This window comes from Fusarium vanettenii (assembly GCF_000151355.1).
Source record: "Fusarium vanettenii 77-13-4 chromosome 9 genomic scaffold NECHAsca_27_chr9_1_0, whole genome shotgun sequence".
Lineage (NCBI taxonomy): Eukaryota > Fungi > Ascomycota > Sordariomycetes > Hypocreales > Nectriaceae > Fusarium > Fusarium vanettenii.
The window spans coordinates 580,540-602,812 of NW_003315858.1; the positions used below are offsets into that span (position 1 = coordinate 580,540).

Below are 22,273 nucleotides of genomic sequence, written 5' to 3' on the forward strand. Positions count from 1 at the left end.
AAATTCTCGCGTCTTCTCATCAAATATCATAGACATGGTCATTAGTTGACCTTGGTTGAAAGTACTTAAAGGTTAATGACTTGTAAAATAACTATGACACCCCAACACCAACCCAAGTAACCTATCCTGGGCCTATTGTTTTCCTGGTATCTCAGTATCAATCAGCTTCTAAAGTATATCAGTTACCCCTATATCCCATTCCGTACCCTCCTCCATTGTGCTGCTGTCCATGACCTCCCTCATAGAACCCCTCAAAGTCCGTTCCTGCATATGGACTCGTTGAATGCATCGGCACTTCCTTTGTCTGGTTCTGATACTGTCCTGTGTCGAAATCCCTCAGGGCGTTATTCTCATCTGCCTCCCAGCTGTGGTATACCGTCTCGTGGACAAGCACATAGCCACCGCTGCCTCGACCTGGCTTGCCTCCCGACTCGGTGAAGTCGTCGGCCAGCTCGAATTCGGGCTTCTTCTCCACCACAAAGATCTCGCTTCTCTTCTTCTTCCTGCGCCAGGCAAACGCAACGAAGCCAATGAACCAGATAATGCCTCCTCCGATGACTGACCACGAAATGGTGGGAACAAGCCACCATGTGAGTGTTTGTGTGATCTTCGACGTGGGCTTGATCCATGTAGTAACGATAGGCCAGAGGCCACCGATCATGTAGATAGTAGCGCACACAACGCTGAGCACAGGATTGAAATGCTTGCCTGTCATCTGGCGCCATGTTTGTGGAGGTGAGGTCGGGTTGTGAGGCGCATCGGCATCTGTCCTTGGTGGGCCTCTGAAACGCAGGATAAGAATACCCAGGCCGAGGAACACGCCGAAGAAGGCATTAATGGTGTATGCGCTCAATTTGGTGAGCAGGTCGTAAGCATCATCATTGCTCATCCTCCAAGTGGCAAAGATGAGAATGAAACACGAGACCAGGTGTAGGATGAAGGCGCCAACTGGCGTCTTCTCGCGGTGGTCCTCGGGGGAGAACCAGCGAATGCGCCAGAGGGAACTGAACATTCCCCTTTGGTAGAACCAGTTCAGTAAGCGTCCCAGGGAAATGTCTCCGTCCTGAGCAAAGAACTTGGCGTAAGGGATGATACCCTCCTTGGCGATCTCTTGCTTAACGCGCGCAGCAGTATATGTCATAACAATGATGTTTCCCATGCTGGAAATAGCAAGGAACGCGTTGAAAATTCGGAACCCAGTGTCGTTGGTAGACAAGGAGCCAAGTGTGAGATTGAAGAATGCTTGCGCTACGTTTTCTTCTTCCTGCATCTTGGCGGGGACGACAACCATCTGAGAGGGATTAGCAAATGCGTGCTTCCAATTGTGATCGGCTCAGACTTACATAGGAAATGTTGACGGCCATGTAGAGCAAGATGACGGTGCTGACGCCGACGATCATGGCAACTGGGTGTTTCCGCCTCGGTCGGCTAATCTCGCCCATGACATAGTTGGGCTGCTCAAAGCCAGAAAAGCTAAAGATGATGGCAAGAAATGCATGGGCATATCCGTTTGCATCCTTCGAAGAGTCGCTGAAGGCCTTTGAAGGAGTGGTGTTTTCGGATATGACATTCTTGGTGTCTTTCAATCCACCAGCACCGGCCACAATAGCGGTAACAATGATAAGCAGCAGGATCATGACCTTGATGATGGCCAACAGGTTATTGAGCATGATGCCACCCCTTCGAGAAAATGTATGGATGAAGCAGGTCAGGATGGCAACAGCAATGGCAATGCCCCTGACGGTACCGGGATCTGGGTCTCTTTGCCCTGAAGCCATGAGCACTCTCATGGCAAAGCTGATGGAGTTACCAGCCATGTTGCCCAATGCGATGAAGCCAATTGCGAAAAGAGAAGTGCTCAGAAGTATCGTGCCCTTCCTGTACGCCGGCTTTCGGTAGACGTACTGGAGATAGTTAAGGTCACCGCCACTTCGAGGGACACTTTGTTCAACCCCATTGATGACATATCGGGGTACATTGAGGCCATACTCGATGTACACGTGTGTGCCGGCGAGACAATAAATCATGCCAGCGAACCATAGGAGTAGCGAAGCGCCCGTCGAGTGAGTCCCTTCCATCACACGATGAGGCGAGTTGAAGATTCCCGTTCCTGAAGTTTTCTGGTCAGCATCTTCTCGGCTTCAGGATGCACAATGGCGGCGCAGCGCAAAATGGATTGAACCATCGCTAAAATGAACAGTTTGAAATCTGGGGATGACGCCAAGTTCAAGAAACGAAGATCGCTCGCTTGACAAATGGAAACTGAAGCATTGGCCAAAGAACGATCGATCCTTCGTCCGATCTTGCCGTGACAGCGGATATCCCCACTTGGATTGTCACTGACACCTTCCAGTCTCGCAACTTAAATCCAACCTCGACAAAACATCGCCAGATGGTCCAATTGCTTGAGTTTTGAGAACTTTCTCTTCCTCAATTGCGGATTTGCGAATATCAGGGGCGCTTACCAATCATTCGGTTCAACACCAAGCAAACGACGTCGAAGTATCCTAACTTGAACGCCTCCTTGGGCGCAAAGGTGACGATCTCATTGGGATTGTCGGGATCTCCCATGATTTCCTCAATGTCGCTGTCCATGGCCGGTGCCTCTCGATTCCGGGCTTCGGCCTGGTGCCCTTGATTGAAGTGCGCAAAGTCGTCCATCTTTGCGATGGTGTGTCGCCGTCGATGACTCTCTTGTGCTAACTCGAAGCTGGAGCTAGATTTGAGGCCAGTTCAAGAGCCAGTCCGAACGAACAGCTGGCATGAAGTCGATGCAGTCGTCAAGTCAATTAAAGACACGCATAGGCAAGGAGCGAACCAAACCAACACCCAGACAGGAGTTATCTGGGGCAGTGATAGTTAAGTAACGCATCTGGTATCCGAGACGCAGGGCGCGACAAACACCACCAAAGCCGGGCGCACAGCATTGAACCAGGATTAACAACCGACCAAGCAAAACGCGCCGCTTCAGCCTCTTCATGCATCGTGTGACCCATGCCGTCCTAGGCAGACTCGTCATTAGCTTGGTGACAAGCTCCCTACAGCCTTATCCATGTGTCTGCCTTGCCGATACGTTCCAACCGCGTCAGAAGCCGGTCGCTAATAATGGGGTTCCTAGCGCCTCCTGTGCCACTTGAACCACCAATACATTACCCCTGCGTTTGCACAGCCCCCAGATATGCCAGGCAAACCGACGGGGCCAAGCCGAGCTGAGGACCTGGGGACGATCAAGTCTTTACGCGGGGAAGCTTGCTCGGAACTTGGGATGTGGGACTCGGCTCAAGATGACGAGGGTCCATTATCAACCGCCCTCTGTCCGACATTGATAAGGGAAAATCCCTCTCGTCTCTCCGGCGGCTTGCGGCATCGTAGACCGGAGAGCCGGTTATCCAGGATGAGAGATAGTTATGGGACGACGTCCGCCTCGATTTGCTGTGCCCTTCCCAACGCCCACCCCACCGAGACCAGGCTCAAGCAGATGTGCGTGTGCGTGTGCTAGCCCGCATGAGTGACCGATACCATCTCACCCGGAACAACCGCCCATCCTTCCCAATCTCCGTTACCCCCCGCTGCCTGGTGGGAAGCAGGGCACGCGAGCTCTTCTGTCTTTGTCCCAGGGCTGGACTCACTCTGTTTGGTCCTGTCTCAGCCAGTTCGTACGCGTCTGACGCCTCTGTCACCAAGTCCTACACCCACTTCTTGCCTCTCACTTCAAGAGGCTCTTCGGCCCTTGCTTTTTCGCACCTCTCAGGCGAAGGACCGGTGCGATATCCCCCTCAGATACCCTCTAAACAAGCCCTGTCCTACTGCGCACTCGGTGGCCTCCCAACCGACAGCCTGGCTTATGGATCTCTCTCTTATGAGGATACCACCCACGCACCCGTGAGGGAGTTCCTGCTTGCCACCTCTTCCCATAGTCTTACTTTTGTCGACGCTGCGCCAAGTGATCACCTTCACTCCTCCACCAACACATCCATCTCATGCCACTTGAGGCCCTTGCTTGACACCGGCGGAATCGTACCTGATGGCAGGTCCTCTCCAGATTGGAGATCTTGTCAGTCTTGGGCGGCTAGCCTGGGAGATTTATGATAGCGGTTGGTCTGAAGATCGCAATGCAAGTAAGTGCCCAATGCTCCAACCACTGTCTCCAGCCTCCACGTTGGGCTGCCTTGCAAGGCTCCCTGGGCACATCGCCATCGTTGGCTTCCTTCGCGCACGATTCCTGCACACGATGTCATTCAAAACTCTATCAAGCTATTCTCTCCTTCCTCTTTCGTTCAACTAGTCATGCTGACCGTCTTTTAGCAAAACAGTATTTGGAGTTTTGGAGAGATGTGAGAGGGCTTGCTGAGAACCTCGACATCCTCAGCAGCGTGATTACACAGGCGGACAATTCCCTCCAGAGAGAAAGACAAAGCGTAAAGACCAGACTGCGATGGGATCGGAGATCACTGATAGAGATTGTCGGCGACTATGACGGTACACTTCGAGAATGTCGTGAACTTCTCGACTCAAACACACGATATCGCGGGGGAAGCGGCCCGCTCCGCAACTTAGAATGGAACATTCTCGTTCAACCCACTGCCGACCGGCTACGCCAGCGCATCATCTTGCACAACTCCAAGGTCCTCCATATTTTGAAGCCATTCGAGATGTAAGTATGATAAGTAGAGGGTAGTTACTGGGGCATTCAGGCTGACAACCATGAAGCGATCTTCTTTATCGAGTGCGACAAGACATTGAGTATATGCACGCAGACATCGCCTACAGGCTCGACGGCATTCATCATGATATCAAAAGACTCATGGGAGTTCTAATCCCTGACCTCGATGAAGCCCTGAGATTGCGAGAGCAGCACACAACGGTCCTCCTGGAAGTACCTATAAACCTGGCAGAGCAATTCCGATTTGCCGCCCTTACTGGTCACTCAGAGTATCGCACAGAGAGCGACTTCGACCTAAGCGAGCTATCCGATGCCTTCATCATGAACTTCAGAGGCAGCACCGCCAACTTCCAAGCCGGCATGCTGGTCACAGAGCGCGTTCCACCTATCGATCAATATATCAATCTCCTCAAGTGTATATGGCTGTTTAGAAGGATCCAAGGGTCACGAGCTCTCCAGGAGGCGGATAGGGACATCTCGCACTGGCCCTCCTATGCCCGACAGCTTGAAGATGTGAGCAGGTCTGAGCCAAGTTTTGGAATTATTGCTAACCCTAGTAGGACCTTTCATTTGAGTGCAGTCGGTTCGGCCGCGAGCTTGTCAAACCGGAGTTATCTACCGCAACACTGAGGCGCGAAATGTTTATCATCTGGCCCGAGAAAGACCCGACTCCCCTGGTCGATGTGGTGACCCAAGACGAGATGATGCAGGAGCTGCTCGAGGTGTACGTTGACCCTGTTAGCTTTCAGTTGGATGGATAACTAACCGATTATAGACCTCTAAGGGGCTCCCATCCAAGTGTCGAAAAGAAGGCCAAGCTTCTCCGGCGTCTTGGTGCAGACGGACGTCGATTCAGGATTATCATGTCAGGCTCAGAACAAACAGCATCTGGTCGGCCTAGGCAACAGAGTATGTGATATCTTGACCCTCCGTGGGTTCATTACTGACACTCAGTAGCTGAAGTCATCGACTTCGATATTACTTCGGCCATTGTTAATCCCCAATACGCCATGCCCGACCTCCCAACCGGCCCCGGAATACCACAAGAGCTCCTTATCCGCCGTGACGAGAGGCTTGCAAGAATGACCTTTATGGATATGAGCGACATCCTCAAGTTCCAACAAGCCATCACCGGATACAAGGTGTGGTCTTCTTCTACATATCACGGGGTCATCGTTGCGTTTGTCATTGGCGACAAAAAGCTTATCGAGAAGGCCACCATTCAACTCTGGGTTCCGAAGGAGACCGAGGGCTCGCTGGTTACCAATAGTGATGCCGCAGCCAGTACCGCCAGAAGTCCCAACGGCAGCCGCCAGAACTCTATTGCTACCTTTGGTTCTGCAGTTCCTCAACGCCCTAACCGCGGCTCTATCGCCTCGCTCTCGACTACGCTTACCGGAAGCAACTCGCCACCTAGCAACAACGGTAACGGGTACTCAGTATCATCTCCGACAATAATGTCAGGGAGTAGCCCACTCAACGGAAACGGTCGCTTTTCGTCTCTCTCAACGATCCATCAACGACAAGCGACTGGTCCCGAGGCGTTTGGCTTCCCAAGGCAGACCTCACCCGGGCCAATTCGAGCGTCGCCTCCAGAATGGCAGTCTCCTTTTGGAGGAGCTCCTCCTCGCCAAATACCTCGGAAACCAGTCGGCGGACAGTCCCCTTCCCCTCGTCGATCAAACACTTTGATAGGAACCCCATCAAACAGTACGAATGGGACAAACAACAGGCGCTCTTTTAGCGTATCTAGCGGCATATCGAGCAACAGCAACTCATCCAACAGCGACGGCCGCAGCATCAGCATCTCTACAGGAGCTAATACCACTGGAGTGCTGCTGCGCCGTCGACCCCCGAAGCCGATGCTTGTTATGTTTACCCAAAGCTTTGAGACTGGCAAGCTATCCTTTGTGACAGTCCAGATTGACGAAGACACAAACTTGAATCCGGAACGTTGCAACTGTCGCAAGTCGGGCAAAGATGGAGCTGCCTGTGCCTTGGCGCCCATCGAGAAGCGCAAGGGTGACGCCAACCTCACGGCTCGACGATATGAGCCCTCGCCGTCCGACAGAGAGATGGACTGGAACATGGCCCGGCTGGCACTCAACAACCCAGCAGCAGCGAGTGACGATGTCAACTGGCCGAACCTCAAGCGTGTGTCCATTCAGTTCCCCAACCCCGAATCGAGGGAGAAGTTTGTTGGAACTCCAAACAAGTGTCGCTGCAAGATCAAGAAGCAAGGCGAACTGCAGAAATGCATCCAGGAAGGTCACCGTGGACAATGGGGACAAGTACAGGAGTTTCATAGGAGAGACATCAACAAGTTCCACAAGGAGAAGAACGAGGGTCGACAACATGTCGTCTACGGAGGTATGAGCTGATGAGAATTGAAAGTGAGACACATGGTATGGGCTGCATCAGCGTTGAAGGAGTTATCTGGCTGGATCGGAGCAGAGGAGTATCGGCGTTTGTCTATCTACTGGGGGGAAGATGGCGTGAGGGCGTGCAAAAATCTGATGATATCTGAGGCACTCCCTTTGATGTAATTTGGGGTTAGCTTGAATCTATTAGACTTGTTGATTGTGATATCTGGATGGCTTGTGCTTGCGATCTGACTGTTGCTCACGCGACACCACACCTGGGGGCTTCCTTGTCCAAGGCGATATCGTTCTAGGGACTGATTCGTACGCTTGTGCTGATGAGATTCGCACATCAGGTGAGAGATTGTGGCGTCAGCCAGAGCTGCGGCAAGGCAGAAACGGGGGTTCGATGCATGCCATCCGTCTCGCATGTCTTGAATATGTACAGTCAACTTCACAGGCAATGTTAAGTCCAGTTCAAGCCTAAATGGCGTTTATTAAATGTACGGGTATATGTGCGTGTAGAAAGCCAGTGTGTTTGAATATCCTCCAACTCCTTTTTCAAGAACGTAACGATCGTAAAGTGGCTATCAGCCCTGTTTCTGCTGCTCGATGCTATGCTCTCTGCTCAGCTCGGTGGTGGTCTTATCAGGCTGAGCCTCCTCGTGAATAGCGATGTTCGTAGATGAGCGTCCCGCATCAATATCGTCTTCCATCTCTTCAGGCAGGACAAGGTTGAGGATCACGCAGATGATAGCAGCAACGGCGAAACCGGTCTCCATGATGAGGGTGATGGCATCCAAAAATCCCTGAAGCGAGCGATTATCGCCCTTGTAGGTAAAGATATTGTCAAAGTAGTTGGGGACAAGAGTGGCTCCAAAACCAAGAGCGAAGCCAGCAGTAAGGATGAAGCGGTTGCGGCGAGTAAAGGGCACGCCACGGACGATGATAGACATACCCGAGACGGCGACGGCGCTGAAGAGGAAGGTAGTCATGCCACCAAGGACAGCGGAGGGGATGGCGATAAGAGAGGCGGCGAACTTGGCAAAGACACCCATGATGATGAGGAACATGGCGCAAGCAAGACCAGCCTTGCGGTTGGCACAACGGGTAAGAACGATAACACCGTTGTTCTGGGCGAAGACGGACATGGGAGTCATGGTCATGAGAGAGCCAATACATCCAGCAAGACCGTCCGAGAGGATACCGCCCTGGATACGCGATTCGTACGTCTTTCCGGTAACTTCGAGTTTCGAGACATCGCAGGTGGCTGTAATATCGCCGATCGCTTCGGTGGCGCAGACGAGATAAACGGCCATGAGAGGGAGGACGAGAGGACCGTAAACCGAGAGCGGGAAGGTATGAACCCAGGCGAAGGAGGCCACAGGGGCAGCGTCGATGCCGGATCGATCAAAGTAACCGCAAGCAGCAGCAATAATGCAACCCGTCAACAATCCGATGACCACAGAGGTAGACTTCATGATGGGAGAACCGAATCGTTCGCAAAGGACAATGGTCACGAAGACGGAGAAACCCAAGCCCAGGAACTCTGCAGATCCCCAGGGGAGAGGGTGAGGCGCGTTAATATCCGGGCACATAGCGAACAGTCCCTCAGTAGCAGTCATACAGACTCCGCTGCCGCCCATCCAGTTAGAGAAACCAGACTTGATGAGCTTGATACCAATGAGCATGACCGTAGGGCCAGTGACAATCGGGGGAAGCACCCGTAGCAAGAACTTGGCGGGGATGAACGAGATCAGGATGTTCAGAAGAGCACACACTGCAGATGTGCCGATGATGGCTCCGTAGCCCTTTGGACAAGGGAGAGGATTGCCATCAGAGTCGGAAGGGCAGTATCCATTGACGTACATCTGAGCGAGACTGCCTTGGGCGACGGGAATGACACTGAAAGAGACACCAACGACGGACAACAGACCGGTGCCGATAAAATACCTAAGGAAATCCAGGTCAGTCAAAGAATCAGGGCATTGTTGGAAGGATACGCATACGGGGTGCCCCAGATCTTGAAACGAGTGATCTGAACAGCAGAAAAGATACCTGAGACGATCAAAGCGGTCGAAACAAGGTACTGCTTCTGATCAGGTAGCAGATTGGCGCTACTGCTAATGATCATGGGAGGAGTAATAACACCCGCCAACATGGCCAGTGCATGCTGAAACCCCAGGAGAAGACCCAAGAGAACTGGCATCTTGTCGTTGACGCCGAAAAAGGGACTCGCGTTTGTGCTCTTCTTCATGAAGGGCAGGTTTGGTCGAAAGAGAAAGGCATAGTTGTAGTCGCCAATGAGGCCATGCCTGGTGGTGAAGGCTTTCCGGAGGCCATTGAGACGTTGGCCAACCGACTTCTTAGGTGCGTGCTCGGGCACGATGGACCGCGGGCCTTGATCTTCATCCATTTTTGTGGTGTTGAAAGGAAGAGAAAGAGAGATGGGTCGATGATGGCTCGCTTCGACTTGATAAATATGGTCTTAGATGGCGATCGTTGAAGGAGTCGACACTAGACAGGGGGTCACCGTCGATCAACCCTTGTGCATGAACAGCCTAGAGCAAAGTAGAAGACCAATTGGCAGGCAATTGGATGAACCGAAGACGAGATGATGCCTGGATGGTCGAAACAAAAGTTGTAAATCGGTCGGACATGGACGAGTTAAAGTATGAATCGCCAACTGACTCTGCGCAAATCGGCCCAGAGTCAGAACAGCGTTCGGATGGGGCCGTTGTCGCGTGGTGCTGGGCGTTTCGGAGCCGGCGGCCAACTTTGGCGCAGATAGTTCAAGGTCTCAGTACTGACAGTTTTGTCCCAGAGATAGCTTATCAGCCTCCTTCAGCTCGGTGAGTGGCCGGGGATGGGGCTTCGAGTGGGCGTATGCGGGTCCCTGAGGCCATCTTTGGTATAGGATGACATCGAACGACAGGGACGGTCAGGGCAGATCATCTCTTGTCTCCCCGGTGAGTTTGCGTGTGCCTAGTAACTTCTGGTGAAGGTGCAACCTTGAGCTACATCCGGGATGCCAAAAATTTTCAGCTCGTTATCACCGAAGGCGGGGAGCAGGTCGAAATGCGCCGACGGCGTGGGGGATATGGAGGACGGCCTGGAGCAACCATTGGGCTGGGATCGCATCGACGGGTGCATCAGTCCATCGTCCGGGGTAAACTGTTTGCCACAGATTAGGATGCTTCGCCTAATCGCTGTCAAGAAAATGTGGCGATGACAAACAGAGCTCGATTGGAAAGGTAATACATGTGATGGCTTCGCTTCGGTCCTCCAGCCCGCGCGCTAGATCAAGCATGGCCGGGGAAGGGGGCGCCATCGCGGAGGTTGTGGCACCAACGACATGGATTTCATCGCTGTGGCCATCCAACTTGCTTCTGTTTATCTTGCAGGTGGAGGCAGTTCTTGGCTCCAGACAGAGTTCACCGAGGCACGTTGCTGCCCGCGACCACTGCTCAGCTCTGGGCATCCAAAAAGGAGTAGCGCTATCAGATAAGATAGGGCGGATGCGAGACCCCGGGTTTCGGCCACATCCGCTATGATAGCAGAGTGATTGGGATTTCCGAGAACGGAGTCGGGCGGGAGCGCGAGCGTTGATGGCATCGAAAATTTAAACATAAAGGGTCAACCCCGGAGTCGACGAACGGCGAAGACCGTGAGAAGAGCTTGCCACGCAACTCATTCGTAGGCAGGAAAGGGAAATAGTTGACGGGCGGACGAACGGATGGATGGTTGAGATCTATACAGAGAAAAAAGAGAGGAGAAAACTAGATTGCCGCAAGATATCCAGTCTCGCCATATTATGAGATTGGCGAGGATGCTGCTGTCGTTTACGGAAGGTGCCTACGTGACAGTGACCGTTGTCCGGAAAAATTGATGCCTTCTGCGATACTGCGGCATACTGCGGCTCCGGAATCGAGCGACGAGATAGAAATAATGTGGACTTGATCTCTGCGAAATTGTTTGTAACGAGATCAAAGAAGATAAAAAATGGTATTACGTACGTGCTCGAAATGAATCGTGAAGCCTCATGCTGTGGCTTCCCCAGATCTCCCAAGCCACAAGCGATGCAACCCCCCAAAGCCCGCCTCCGCGATTTTTGGTCCGGGTTGCCCACTCGGCAGCGTCAGCTGTGGCATAGCACAGTGCAAAGAGGGCAAACGATCAGCGTTACAGAGTAGAGACGTATAAATGACGGTATCCAGCCACGGCGACTTCTCCGCACCAAAAGTTCATCCTTCCCAGGCAGGCGGTATGAAAAAAACACCGCCGCTCTCCCCATACAATTTTGGTGCCAGACCGGCGGTGTTTTTTTCATACCGCCTGCCAGGCGTTTCCCTACTATCCATATCAGTCACTTTTCTTATTTCTTCATTTTTCTGGCTCAACTCTTCCTCGTTGTTGGTATTAATGATGTCTTGAGAGGAGTGAGTTATCAGGTCCCCTCTATCCTGAGTGCTCAAGGGTTGCTGTCCAGCCCAGGGCACAGGTAGGATACTATCTGGTCTTGCAGTGGATTAAATACAAGTTTGTTATTCTACTATTACAGCAGCAGTGCCTAATTGTCTGAAGCCTCTCCAGCAAGGGATGGCAGCACACAGAGTCAATCCTTTCTGGGCGACGACGACGACCAATCATAGCTAATGGAACCTGTTCCGATGGAAGCCAACGGGGGGGATCCGTATCCCCCGACGCTAATGCCTTGCATCCCCGAAGCCACGACTCCGGCCAAGACAGCCGACGGGAGGGAAAACCCTCAACGGTGGTCCCTCCAGGGTCCAGAGCTCCCCACCACACTTCCCTTTGACGTCTTGTTGACATCAACGGGTCTACCTATCCCATGGCCCTCTAGGTCCCCTCTCTTTCGTCATTTTTTTCAGGGTCTTGCAGGCTTTTTTGTCCAGGCTTGATGCAGGGACCGAAAAGCAAGTTAGATCCAGTGGGCTTCCTCTACAGTACGACTGTGCAGTAACAACCTAACACAAGAGATTGGTTTCATTTGTTCCACGGAGATACTGCTCCGCTGTTTGTAACTCCCTTAGCCCAGCGGGTCGCTTCTCGTCCCGGGAGTGCCTTTGTGTGCTTTACGTTAGAGCAAGGGGTGGCGTTTAATATTGTGGCGAATAACACAACAAAATGCTCCCATGGACAATAGCACGCGCGTTTCGGTTGCTGCTACCTAGCTGTAGCAATATTTCGCTTCTGGGTCACGTTCATCTGCCCATAGGTATTCTTCCCCTCGTCCCGTTGCCATCTCTTCCCACAAGTCCCTTACATCTTAAATCCCTATTTTTCGTCAACTCCATCACCATCAATCCGACAACTTTTTTTTTTACTCATCGATATTTACATTGATGTCGTGCCCGCCCAAAGTCTCAATATTCAGATAAACGTCGATTCCGCTTTGTCAGACGACAAGCATCCGTCCGCCTTGATGATCCGCTCTGGCAACACAATACAGCGGCTGCCACCCCAGAAAGCAACTGATCCGGACCTCATCGCAATCCGTGCCAAGCTGCTCAACGCCCTCGCTGTCAAGGCTTCCACGCTCGTCACTCCTCGGTCCTCGCGCGCCGCTTCTCCCGGCGCAACTCCTCGTCTGCGATCCCGCCGTCCGGCCCACAGCCCGTCTCCCCGCGTCGTCATCGGTCCCAAGGCCATCGACTTGCTGCCCGTTGAGCTGGCAAGTTTGCGCCTTTCGTCGCCACTCATCGTTTCGAGCCCTTCTCGATTAAAGATCGCTCGGAAGATCCAGGCCATCATTCCAAATCTCGATTCTCGCATCCTCAGCTCCGCCGTCATCACTGTACCTACTCGAATCTCCGGCCGAGACTGTGTTATTAGTGTCGGCAGTGGTTCAGCTGTGACTCTAGCCCGGGCTGTTAGTTTACGCAAGGGGATCCCGCATATTTGCATCCCGACAACATTCAGTGGTAGCGAGATGGTTTCCGAAAGCAGCACCACAGTACCCCGTGAGCGTAGTGCCAGTAAAGGAAGCAACTCCAGGGCAGCAAGAGCGATTGCCCGAGAGTCCAAAACACTCCCTGCTGTCATCATCTACGACGACGACCTTACCACGAGCTCACCAACCCGGTTCTCTGCACCCAGCGACGAGGATATTATGGAGGACCGAGCCGAACTACACACCAAGTCAGAAGACGCCTGTTGGAGCTACATCAATCTTCCAGGTGTCTAGGACCATGAGGTCCCTAATCAGATTTCCCATCCCCTTGAGACTTGGTATTCCCAGTCTTGTATTGGCGAGGAGTACCTGAGACTCCGATTTTCATACTGTACACCCAATGGCGCCGATTTCTCGGACTTCAGATGGATTTATGCGACATACACGACATGCGACCACTACCTGCTGCCCCCCAACACCATCGGGCATGCCATGCGAGCCCGAGAAGCCAGTGCCCGGCCCGCCGAGTGCGCAAGCGCTCTGCGGAATCTGAGGCCTGACGCTTCTACAAGATGGCGACTGAAGACCGAGTCCCAAAGGATGCTCAAGAAGACATGAGCAGTTCAGGGGATGACGCCACCATCTGAGCCTCTGAGGCTTTGTTTCAAGAGCAGGAACCCCAACTGCCTCTGCTCAGATCAAACAAGAGACCATCTCACACCTCGAGTCAAAACTTGGGGTTGGAAGAGACTCATCATTGGAGCCTGCTGGGCTTCGAACTACCACGGGGCCGCTGGGCCCCGGAATCCACCCTCAAAAGCCGTGTAGCATCGGCCGAGGCGTGTTTTGTTTCGACTCGATGGAGGGGCTCTTGGTTATTTCACTCTGTGATGCCTTCGTTTCGGAAGACCACCAACTGCATACGGGTCGTTGGATGTCCGTCTACTAGGACGGACTTCTTTGAATCGCCGGATAGCTAGCTCCTACTGCTAGTGTTATCAATAAGGCTTCTTGCCGACTTATAATATGGCTAGACTCTCTCTCCCATCTCTCATTGCAGGTGTGAATTACCAATGTCATTCGATAGGACATGCTGGCTAGCAACTGCCTTGGGTTGCTATCCATGTTTATAACCGTTTTTCCTTTCCTTTCCTTTCCTTTCCTTTCTAGAGTCATGTTCACAGGGTATCACAACGTGACTTGTCCTCCATCAAAAATATCATCCACGTACGCCTCCCCCTTTAATCCAGCCCATCAAAACCCATGATGCCGTGGGCTCCCATCGGTCCCAGCTTGCTGCTCTGCACCTCCTTGCGCCGCTTTGCCCGTCGCTTCATCTCGGCGACACGCTCATCGTCGCTGTCCTCGTCGCTATCACTATCACTCTCAGCGGCTCGCTTGCCAGAGTTGATTTCCTCCTCGTCACTGTCATCGCTGTCGTCGTCATCATCGTCCTCCTCCTCCTCGTTGCCGCCTTGCAGCTCCGAGAGCTCCTCCCACAGCTTGACACTCTTGCCTCCGGCACTAATAAGCCGGTTCTCCGAATCGAAACCCAGAGACACAACACTCTCCATATGATCGTGGCGCAGGTTGGCCGAGACATCTACTTCACGGCGGACCAGGTCGACGACACGAAGGCTTCCATCACCAACGCCACAGACGACCTTCTTTCCGAGTCCCATCTCTTGGGGCACAAGCACCAAGGCGTCGATGCTTTCACCTCCGCTCTTCTTACTGCCGTCGACAATGATGCGCTCTTGTTGATCATCCCATGCGCCCTTGTCCCAGAGTGTCAGGACGCCAGATCCGGAGCCAATGGCCAGTATGCCATTGTCGCGGTGTCCCTTGGGACCCATCCCGGGAACGAAGCACGAGGTCAGCAGCTCGTCCTCTTGATCCTCGCTGCGCACAAGCACTCCTCTCCTGACATCTGTGACAGCCAGGGTCGTACCACCAGTGCTGACCCATTGCTTAGGAAATCCGCTAGTGCTCTCCTTGGTAGGCGGCAGAGGTGTGATCGAGGAGACGTAGTCGGCGTGGGGGAAGTGAGTTTGAGCAGGCTTCTTGCCAGGAGCGCCGTCGCGAAGGTCAATTATGTGCAAAGCGCCCGAGTCGGTCCCGAGAAGGAGGCTCTGAGGGTTCAGGACGTGCAGTAGAGTGGGCGCATCGGGCATCGATGTTGTACTCGGGATGGCGAACTTGGAAATGACCTGGCCGGTGGTTGGTTCGAAATGTTTGACGAGCGAGTCGGTTCCGGCCGAGTAAACGGCTGTGTCTTGTCAGTATTGACCCGAAGTGCATGTGAGACCTCAACGGTACTAACCTGAGCCGTCGTGGGCATAAACAAGAGACCTGCAGCTACCCTTGTGCCTTCGCGTGCGCCAGACAGAGTCAATCATGCTCTTTCCATCACTAAGGACACTGGTATCTCCGTCGGCGCTCTCGTCAGAGCCGCTGCCGGGAGGCAAACGAAAGGTCTCGACATGTCCGCTGGAGAGACCGACGGTGAGCAACGGCTCGGTAGGGTGAAGGGCCGTAGCGAAGACATCGGCTGTCAGGGGCAGCGTGCATGTGTTTTCGAACATGGTGGTGGATAATTGAAAGATGGCGCGAGTCGCAGGTTGGAAAGAATGGAGAGCAGTAGGTAGGAGCAGAAGAAACTGAGGATTAGAAACAGAGCAGGGGTCAATCAACTCCAGGGAGCTGAGGTGTTGACACTTTTGCCCGGATTTTGTACAATGGGCTGGAGCCTGGTTGAAACTGCAGATAGAGATGTTTCACATCTGAGGCTGGGGAAAAAAAATTATGGCAGCGGCAGCTCGAGAAAGCTTGTACAGTGCCGATACTGTCGATAACTCGGATTGGGCACGGTGGTGTCAGGTACCTGCCTACCCTACAATTCTACGAAACGATCTCTCGTCGTCCATATTTGCCCCAAGTACCACTCTATCATGACAGCCTGAACCATTTGAGCACAAATCGTGAATTATCTAGGTTGGCGCTTTATTACCGTGTCACTTGCGGCGGAGATGGGTTCGTAGTTCGTCACGATTGCAGCGTGGAAAAGCTTGTTCCCGACTGGCAATCTTACCTCTCAGCATGGGAGAATCGAGAAAGCAGGTCTCAAATCGCATCTAAAGGATGCTCATAAATAGGAATCGCATGATTAGCCAGAAGCCTCTCCACATCATGCCGTCAATGGCATTGATCAAAGCCAAAAAAAAAAAAGGAACGCAAGACAGTGATTATTAGTGGTAGCTCTACCTGACCAACGATGGAGATCCATGTAGATTGCCATCGAGATCGAAGCGATAAGTCAAATGGTGGTCACCTGGCGCCGTAGCTCCCTTGTTACACCTTGCTTAGTGGCCGTTTCTCCTGTAGATCTGGGTCTAGAACGACCCCACCTCCAACAATGTGGCGATATCCATCCTTGGCCTTACCTAGTCACTACCTACCTACTACTGTATTTCCCTACTTACCTAACTTGCCTACTGCTCATATGGGTCTCAGACTGGCCTGCACACAAATTGAGATCGTCAATTGTTGAGCCCTATCTTTCTCCTTACATGCGCATGTCCGCTTCCGCAACCCTTGGCTCATGCGCATGAGCCTCGACCATGGCAGCTAAAGGGATCATGGAGGCAACTCGAGAACGAGAAACGTTCAAGTACGTCAAGCCCCCCTGTCGGTTTCCGACTGGGACCCTTCGCCATTACCACAAGTATCCTGGCGGTGCAAGAGTTCATCTAATTCTCCGTGCATATTAGATATGACTCGATCCTGATTGCCAGCTCAGTCCGCAATGACATCGCAAACCCGATACCCTCGTCTGCACTCCGCTCGTGCCCTGATCCAGCCCTGACAGCCCTGGCTCAGGTCGCTGTCTTGAGACTAGGAGCCTCTCGTGCCCGCATTTCTTTGTTCGACTGCCAGCGTCAACACATCATCGCCGAGGCCACGCCTACGCTCAGCATATCTGCCAGCGCCGAATCGCCAACCTATGACTCAGAGCGACTCTGGCTCTGTGGAACTTCCATCCCCAGGTCCTCTGGAGTATGCGAGCACGTTCTTACCCCTCAACAGTCGGACTCGCCATCCGAACCACCTTCCTCTGGGAGGCTCCCCGTCACCGTCATTCGCGACCTTTCTGAGCACGCCGTCTTCCGAGAAAAGAGCTATTGCCAAGGCTGGCCCCAGAATCGCTTCTATTCGGGTGTTCCAATTCAGTCCCCTCGGGGCATCAACATTGGCGTCTTTTGCATCTTCGATGCGAAGCCCCGCCCGGGCCTGGATGATGCGTCCATTCACCTCATGCAAGATGTCTCGAAAGCCATCCTGAATCATCTAGAACTGCGACGATCTGGCGAGGGCCGTCGCCCCGCAGAGCGCATGGTGCGCGGATTGGGGAGCTATGTCGAGGGAAAGGCCACCATGTCTGGCTGGCAGGGCAGTTTCAGCCACGCCTTCGACACGAATCATGCTACCGAGGAGGGCTCCCTGAATTCCGGGCAGCAAGACTTGCAGCGTCGACAAGATGAGCTTGCGCCCGACTCCATCATCGACACGACCGAGCCCGAAAAGAGCAGACCGCTGACGGAGCCCTTTGTCCTTGCTAGTCCCATTGAAGCCGGGGCGTCTGCATCGTTTGGTCCACATAGCGATCAATCAATGCTGCTGATAGATCAGCCCCGACACGTACAGTTGCGCCGAATTTTCTCAAAAGCTGCCAACATATTGAGGGAATCCATCGAGGTCGAGGGTGTGCTCTTCTTGGACGCGAGCGTTGCATCTTTTGCTGTCCTCGTTGGCCGTAGAAGCCTCCCACGGTACTCGAGCACCAAAAGGCGCCCATCCTCCTCATCCTCATCCTCAAACTATAGCGAGTTCAACGCAAATCCCTTCCCTTCGAGCAATTCGGATGCAGCGCCAGCCACCTGTAGTGTCTTGGGGTTTTCCACTTCTATATCGAGCAGCATCGATGGCCAGGATCCAACAGCTCGCAATCAATCACTACCTGAACAACATTTGCAACGATTGCTTCGCCGCTATCCAAGGGGAAAGATATTCAACTTTGATCATCATGGGGTGTTGGCTTCAAGTAGCCGTTCTGGAGAAGAAGCTACGCCGGTTTCTGCTCAAGGTTCAATTGGTCACGAGAATGACCAGAGTGATCACCCAAAGTTGACACGACGGCATGAAGATGTATTCTCGCGCAAGAATGAGGGTAAAGTAATTTCAAATCTCTTCCCGGGAGCCCGCAGCGTCGCTTTCGTACCTCTCTGGGATGCAAACAAGCAGCGTTGGTGTTCGGGCTGTTTTGTCTACACCATGACACCCACACGCATCCTTACCGTCCAGGGTGAGCTCAGCTATCTATCGGCATTTGGCACAGTCATCATGGCCGACGTGGCATTGATGGACAGCTCGATTGTGACCTCGGCATCCACCAGTCTTCTCAGCTCACTCTCCCACGAGCTGCGATCTCCGCTCCACGGAATCGTTCTGTGTGCAGAGCTCCTCCGCGACACTTCGCTGGATGTGTTTCAAGGCGATGTGCTTCGCTCTGTTGAAGTTTGCGGCCGCACTCTACTTGATACCATCAATCACTTGCTTGATTGGTCAAAGATCAACAACTTCATCCGGAGTCCAAGAGAGCCACCGACACATTTGACGCGGCCACCGAGACGGGGCGTGCAATCTCCCCAGAGGAATTCGGTGTCGGATGGGATGATGTACATCACTTCGGATCTGGATGTGGACATGTTGGTGGAAGAAATCGTCGAATGTGTCCACGCCGGACACACCTACCAAGAGCAATCCTTGTTTCGTTTCCGTAATCAAGAGTCACCGGAAAACACTGATACTCATCCGCATAGTATACTTGACGGCATAGATGCCGCGGAGAACTCGGATGCGTTTGGCAGTACAAACAGATCGCAACAGATCTCTGAAGAAGTCGTGGTGATCCTGGACATTGATCCTGCAGTGGAATGGGCATTCCATTCTCAACCGGGCGCGCTTCGAAGGATCATTATGAATCTATGCGGAAACTCACTCAAGTACACGAATCGTGGCTTCGTCAAGGTAGCGGCCTACCAAGAACCCCGAAGTCAGCGCGGGTCGAGAGATCGAGTTGTTCACATTGACATTGTCGACACTGGACCGGGAATTGGGCCAGATTATCTCAACCATAGCCTGTTCAAACCATTTACACAAGAACACACGCATTCTGCGGGAGCCGGTCTTGGCCTTAGCCTTGTGAGGAAGTTTGTCAAAGCACTTGGTGGCTCGATTCAAATCCAGAGTCTGGTGGGCAGGGGGACGAGAGCGACTGTGAAGCTTCCACTTCAAGTTTCTAGTCTTGAGGCGACCGATACAGTGGCCGAACGGGACGAATTCAAGGCACAAGTGATTGAGCTGTCCCGTCTGCGCGTCGCGGTCTTGGGCTTCTCACCCTCCTACAGGGGGTTGGACCTTTCTCAGTGGAATTTAAAGGAGTTTGACGAACAGAGGTCTCTGGAGAAAATATGCCAAGACTGGTTGCGCATGCAGGTTGTCGACATGGATGAGAGGTCAGAGTTTCTCCCAGATCTGATCCTTTGCGACGAGAATCATGTTGGACTCCTTACGAAACAGCCGCGCGACGAATCCTCGTCTCCCGTCATTGTCGTATGCCACAGTGTGGCAGCAGCTCGGAAGAGGGAAAAATCACACAAATCGCTGCAAAAACTCAACGGGGGCTTGTTCAGCTTCATCTCTCGCCCGTAAGTTAACCCCCCGTTTTTGACTGGATGATTAGCAGCTACTGATAGTTTATGATGCTTAGTATTGGGCCTAGAAAGCTGGCCAAGGCCCTGGTGCTTAGTTTCAGGCGATGGGTGAAAATGCAGGCATCGGCTGCCGAGGTGTCAAGCATTTCGACGATACTTGACCGGCTCCCTCCGCCGCCAGAAGTCGATGAGGCTCCCTACAAACTCAGTGACCAGAGCAACGGTGCCAAGCGACCGCGTCTCGAAGTTACGGAATCCAATCAAGAAGTCAGTACCCCCAAGCCGCCTGCTCAAGAGAAACCCCAGGATACTCGCGAGCCCCGCTTCCTTCTCGTAGAAGACAATGCAATCAATATGAGAATCCTTCAAGCATTCATGAAGAAGCTTGGCCACGTATACGACGCAGCAACGGATGGGAGACAAGCCGTTGATTCCTACAGAGACGGAGGTGGACGCTATCGGTGCATTCTAATGGACATATCCATGCCAGTGATGGATGGATTCGAGGCGACTCGCCTGATTCGGGGGTTCGAAAAGGAGAAGCACCTTCCACGGTGCCACATATTTGCCATATCGGGGCTGGCCTCGAAAGAAGCGCAAGAAGATGCGTTTGCGACGGGGTTGGACCTATTCCTCTCTAAACCGGTGCAACTAAAGGAGCTGAGCCGGATCTTGAAGAGCTATGGCATTGTCTAACGGACACGTTTAACGAAGTAACAAAGCAAGCAACGAATATCCTGTAAACAGTACACCTACATTAACTACCTACATTGTGGATAAAAAACACAACCACATCAAGGCCGAGTCGCGTATTAGCCGGCTGCCATGAACTTTCTTGTGTCTGACTGAGTGATAGTGAAGTCTGCGCGCTCTAAAGCATCCATGAAGGGTATTAACAGGGGCTAACAAGGATGAATAAGAATGAGAATAGCCACTATTCTGATGAGCTGCGACGGTCTGCGACCAGCCGCTCTTTGTATGTACCAACGGTGCGTGATCAGCTACAGTGGCCAACGCCTGCGAGTGGGTGGGTCTTCACCTGCGACCACCCAACCTCCCTTCCGCTAATATCAACACTGTTCTTGTCATAATTGAGACCGACAAGATGCATTTCGTGAGCCTCTTCTGCGCATGGCTCATGGCGCTTTCAGCAATGGCGACTGCTGATTCTAGCAAAGAGCCTTTCCGCTGCATCATGTACCTGACTGGGTGAGTTCTGTTCCCTCACCAGAGGTGGAAAGATGACGGCTGGGCAACACACTGACTATCTCAGCCAGCACAATGTTGTTCCCCGAAAAGAAGACACCAGAGACGTATCCCACGTCATTCTTGCCTTTATGCGCTCCGAAGTCTTCAATGTCGACGAGACTCCCGATGAATTCCCTCTGTTCACCACGGTCAACGAGGTCCGTTCTAGCTTCTCACGCGACACCAAAGTCATAGTGGCGATTGGTGGATGGGGCGATACCCAGGGTTTCGAGGAAGGTGCAAAAAGTGAGATGTCGAGGAAGCGATGGGCTCGTCAGGTGGCTGCCATGGTCGATGCGACCGGGGCAGACGGCGTCGACATTGACTGGGAGTATCCGGGGTACGTTCTCTTCACCGACACGGGTTGAAGATTTACTGACTCGAAAACCAGCGGAAATCGTGATGACTACAAGTTGGTTCCGAATTCGAAGCGTGAATGGGAGATTGAGGCCTTTGTCTCGCTCCTCCAGCATCTTCGCGTTGCACTGGGACCCGACAAGCTTTTGTCTGCTGCAGTGCCTGGCAAAGAAGTCGACTTGATGGCATTCACATCCGACACGGTCCCTAGAATCATGAAAGAGGTCGATTTTCTCAGCGTCATGACGTACGATCTGATGAACCGTCGCGACAACATCACCAAGCACCACAGCGGCGTTGCAGACTCACGAGACGCCGTCCAGCGCTACATTGACCGCGGTGCTTCGCCAAAGAGGCTCAACCTTGGGTTTGGGTACTATGTCAAGTGGTTCTTGACGGAACAGTGCGATGCCTCAAACCCGATAGGCTGTCCTACTCAGCTACTCGAGGACCCCAAGACTGGGGCGGATCTGGGTAAGACGGGCGCCTTCAGTTGGCACGACGAGATTCCCGGTGATGTGGCTGAATCGTTTGCCCGTGCGCGAGATGAGGGAAGCTATGACGATGATGGGAGCTATTACTACTGGGATTCTCCAGAGCTCCGATGGTGGTCGTTCGATACTGAGCAGAGTATCCAGAGAAAGATGGACGATGTTGTCCCGCAGGCCAACGTGGGCGGGGTGTTTGCTTGGGGCCTCGGAGAAGACGCACCGAAATTCGGACACTTCAAGACGACGACTGAAGCAGTTCGTAAGATACGAGCAGCCGATGGAGCTAAGGACGAGCTATAACACCAAGAGGCCGCTTCCACGTGCTCGCCAAAATGCATATGCAGGCAATGACATGACTGCCAAGCCTTGTCGACTCGGCCATCCCGGATAGAGATATTCATCCGCGAATTAAAGACTTGTCCCGGAGATATTGGTGTTTACCTTAACCGGGATATGCATAGCTCTGA

The 22,273-nt window shown here is 52.9% G+C and overlaps 7 protein-coding genes across 7 annotated transcripts; 4 read left to right on the plus strand and 3 right to left on the minus strand.

Moving 5' to 3' along the window:
- Nucleotides 1–57: 57 nt before the first annotated feature.
- Nucleotides 58–2,797, minus strand: NECHADRAFT_105220 (uncharacterized protein). Its single transcript, XM_003043860.1, has 4 exons — nt 2,466–2,797; nt 1,344–2,110; nt 235–1,291; nt 58–188 (listed from the first exon to the last, which is right to left on the minus strand). Exons 1-4 carry the CDS (start codon nt 2,659–2,661, stop codon nt 169–171), a joined length of 2,040 nt encoding a protein of 679 aa, XP_003043906.1. The 5' UTR covers nt 2,662–2,797; the 3' UTR covers nt 58–168.
- A 1,135-nt stretch (nt 2,798–3,932) lies between these two features.
- On the plus strand, nt 3,933–7,248 carry NECHADRAFT_71581 (uncharacterized protein). The gene is made up of 6 exons (XM_003043739.1): nt 3,933–4,118; nt 4,306–4,654; nt 4,711–5,176; nt 5,224–5,387; nt 5,439–5,572; nt 5,621–7,248. Exons 1-6 carry the CDS (start codon nt 4,025–4,027, stop codon nt 7,042–7,044), a joined length of 2,631 nt encoding a protein of 876 aa, XP_003043785.1. The 5' UTR covers nt 3,933–4,024; the 3' UTR covers nt 7,045–7,248.
- Nucleotides 7,249–7,613: 365 nt separating this feature from the next.
- NECHADRAFT_48122 (uncharacterized protein) lies at nt 7,614–9,439 on the minus strand (the record flags this gene model as incomplete). Its single annotated transcript, XM_003043861.1, has 2 exons — nt 7,614–8,976; nt 9,027–9,439. The coding sequence occupies 2 exons, from the start codon at nt 9,437–9,439 to the stop codon at nt 7,614–7,616; spliced, it is 1,776 nt and encodes a 591-aa protein (XP_003043907.1).
- A 2,890-nt stretch (nt 9,440–12,329) lies between these two features.
- Nucleotides 12,330–13,978, plus strand: NECHADRAFT_101503 (uncharacterized protein). Its single transcript, XM_003043740.1, has 2 exons — nt 12,330–13,225; nt 13,286–13,978. Exons 1-2 carry the CDS (start codon nt 12,470–12,472, stop codon nt 13,553–13,555), a joined length of 1,026 nt encoding a protein of 341 aa, XP_003043786.1. The 5' UTR covers nt 12,330–12,469; the 3' UTR covers nt 13,556–13,978.
- A 200-nt stretch (nt 13,979–14,178) lies between these two features.
- Nucleotides 14,179–15,522, minus strand: NECHADRAFT_48204 (uncharacterized protein; the record flags this gene model as incomplete). The annotated part of the gene is made up of 2 exons (XM_003043862.1): nt 14,179–15,206; nt 15,261–15,522. 2 exons carry the CDS (start codon nt 15,520–15,522, stop codon nt 14,179–14,181), a joined length of 1,290 nt encoding a protein of 429 aa, XP_003043908.1.
- A 1,035-nt stretch (nt 15,523–16,557) lies between these two features.
- On the plus strand, nt 16,558–20,406 carry NECHADRAFT_48041 (uncharacterized protein; the record flags this gene model as incomplete). Its single annotated transcript, XM_003043741.1, has 3 exons — nt 16,558–16,607; nt 16,708–19,704; nt 19,767–20,406. 3 exons carry the CDS (start codon nt 16,558–16,560, stop codon nt 20,404–20,406), a joined length of 3,687 nt encoding a protein of 1,228 aa, XP_003043787.1.
- A 409-nt stretch (nt 20,407–20,815) lies between these two features.
- Nucleotides 20,816–22,106, plus strand: NECHADRAFT_48349 (uncharacterized protein; the record flags this gene model as incomplete). Its single annotated transcript, XM_003043742.1, has 3 exons — nt 20,816–20,919; nt 20,984–21,298; nt 21,350–22,106. 3 exons carry the CDS (start codon nt 20,816–20,818, stop codon nt 22,104–22,106), a joined length of 1,176 nt encoding a protein of 391 aa, XP_003043788.1.
- Nucleotides 22,107–22,273: the final 167 nt, after the last annotated feature.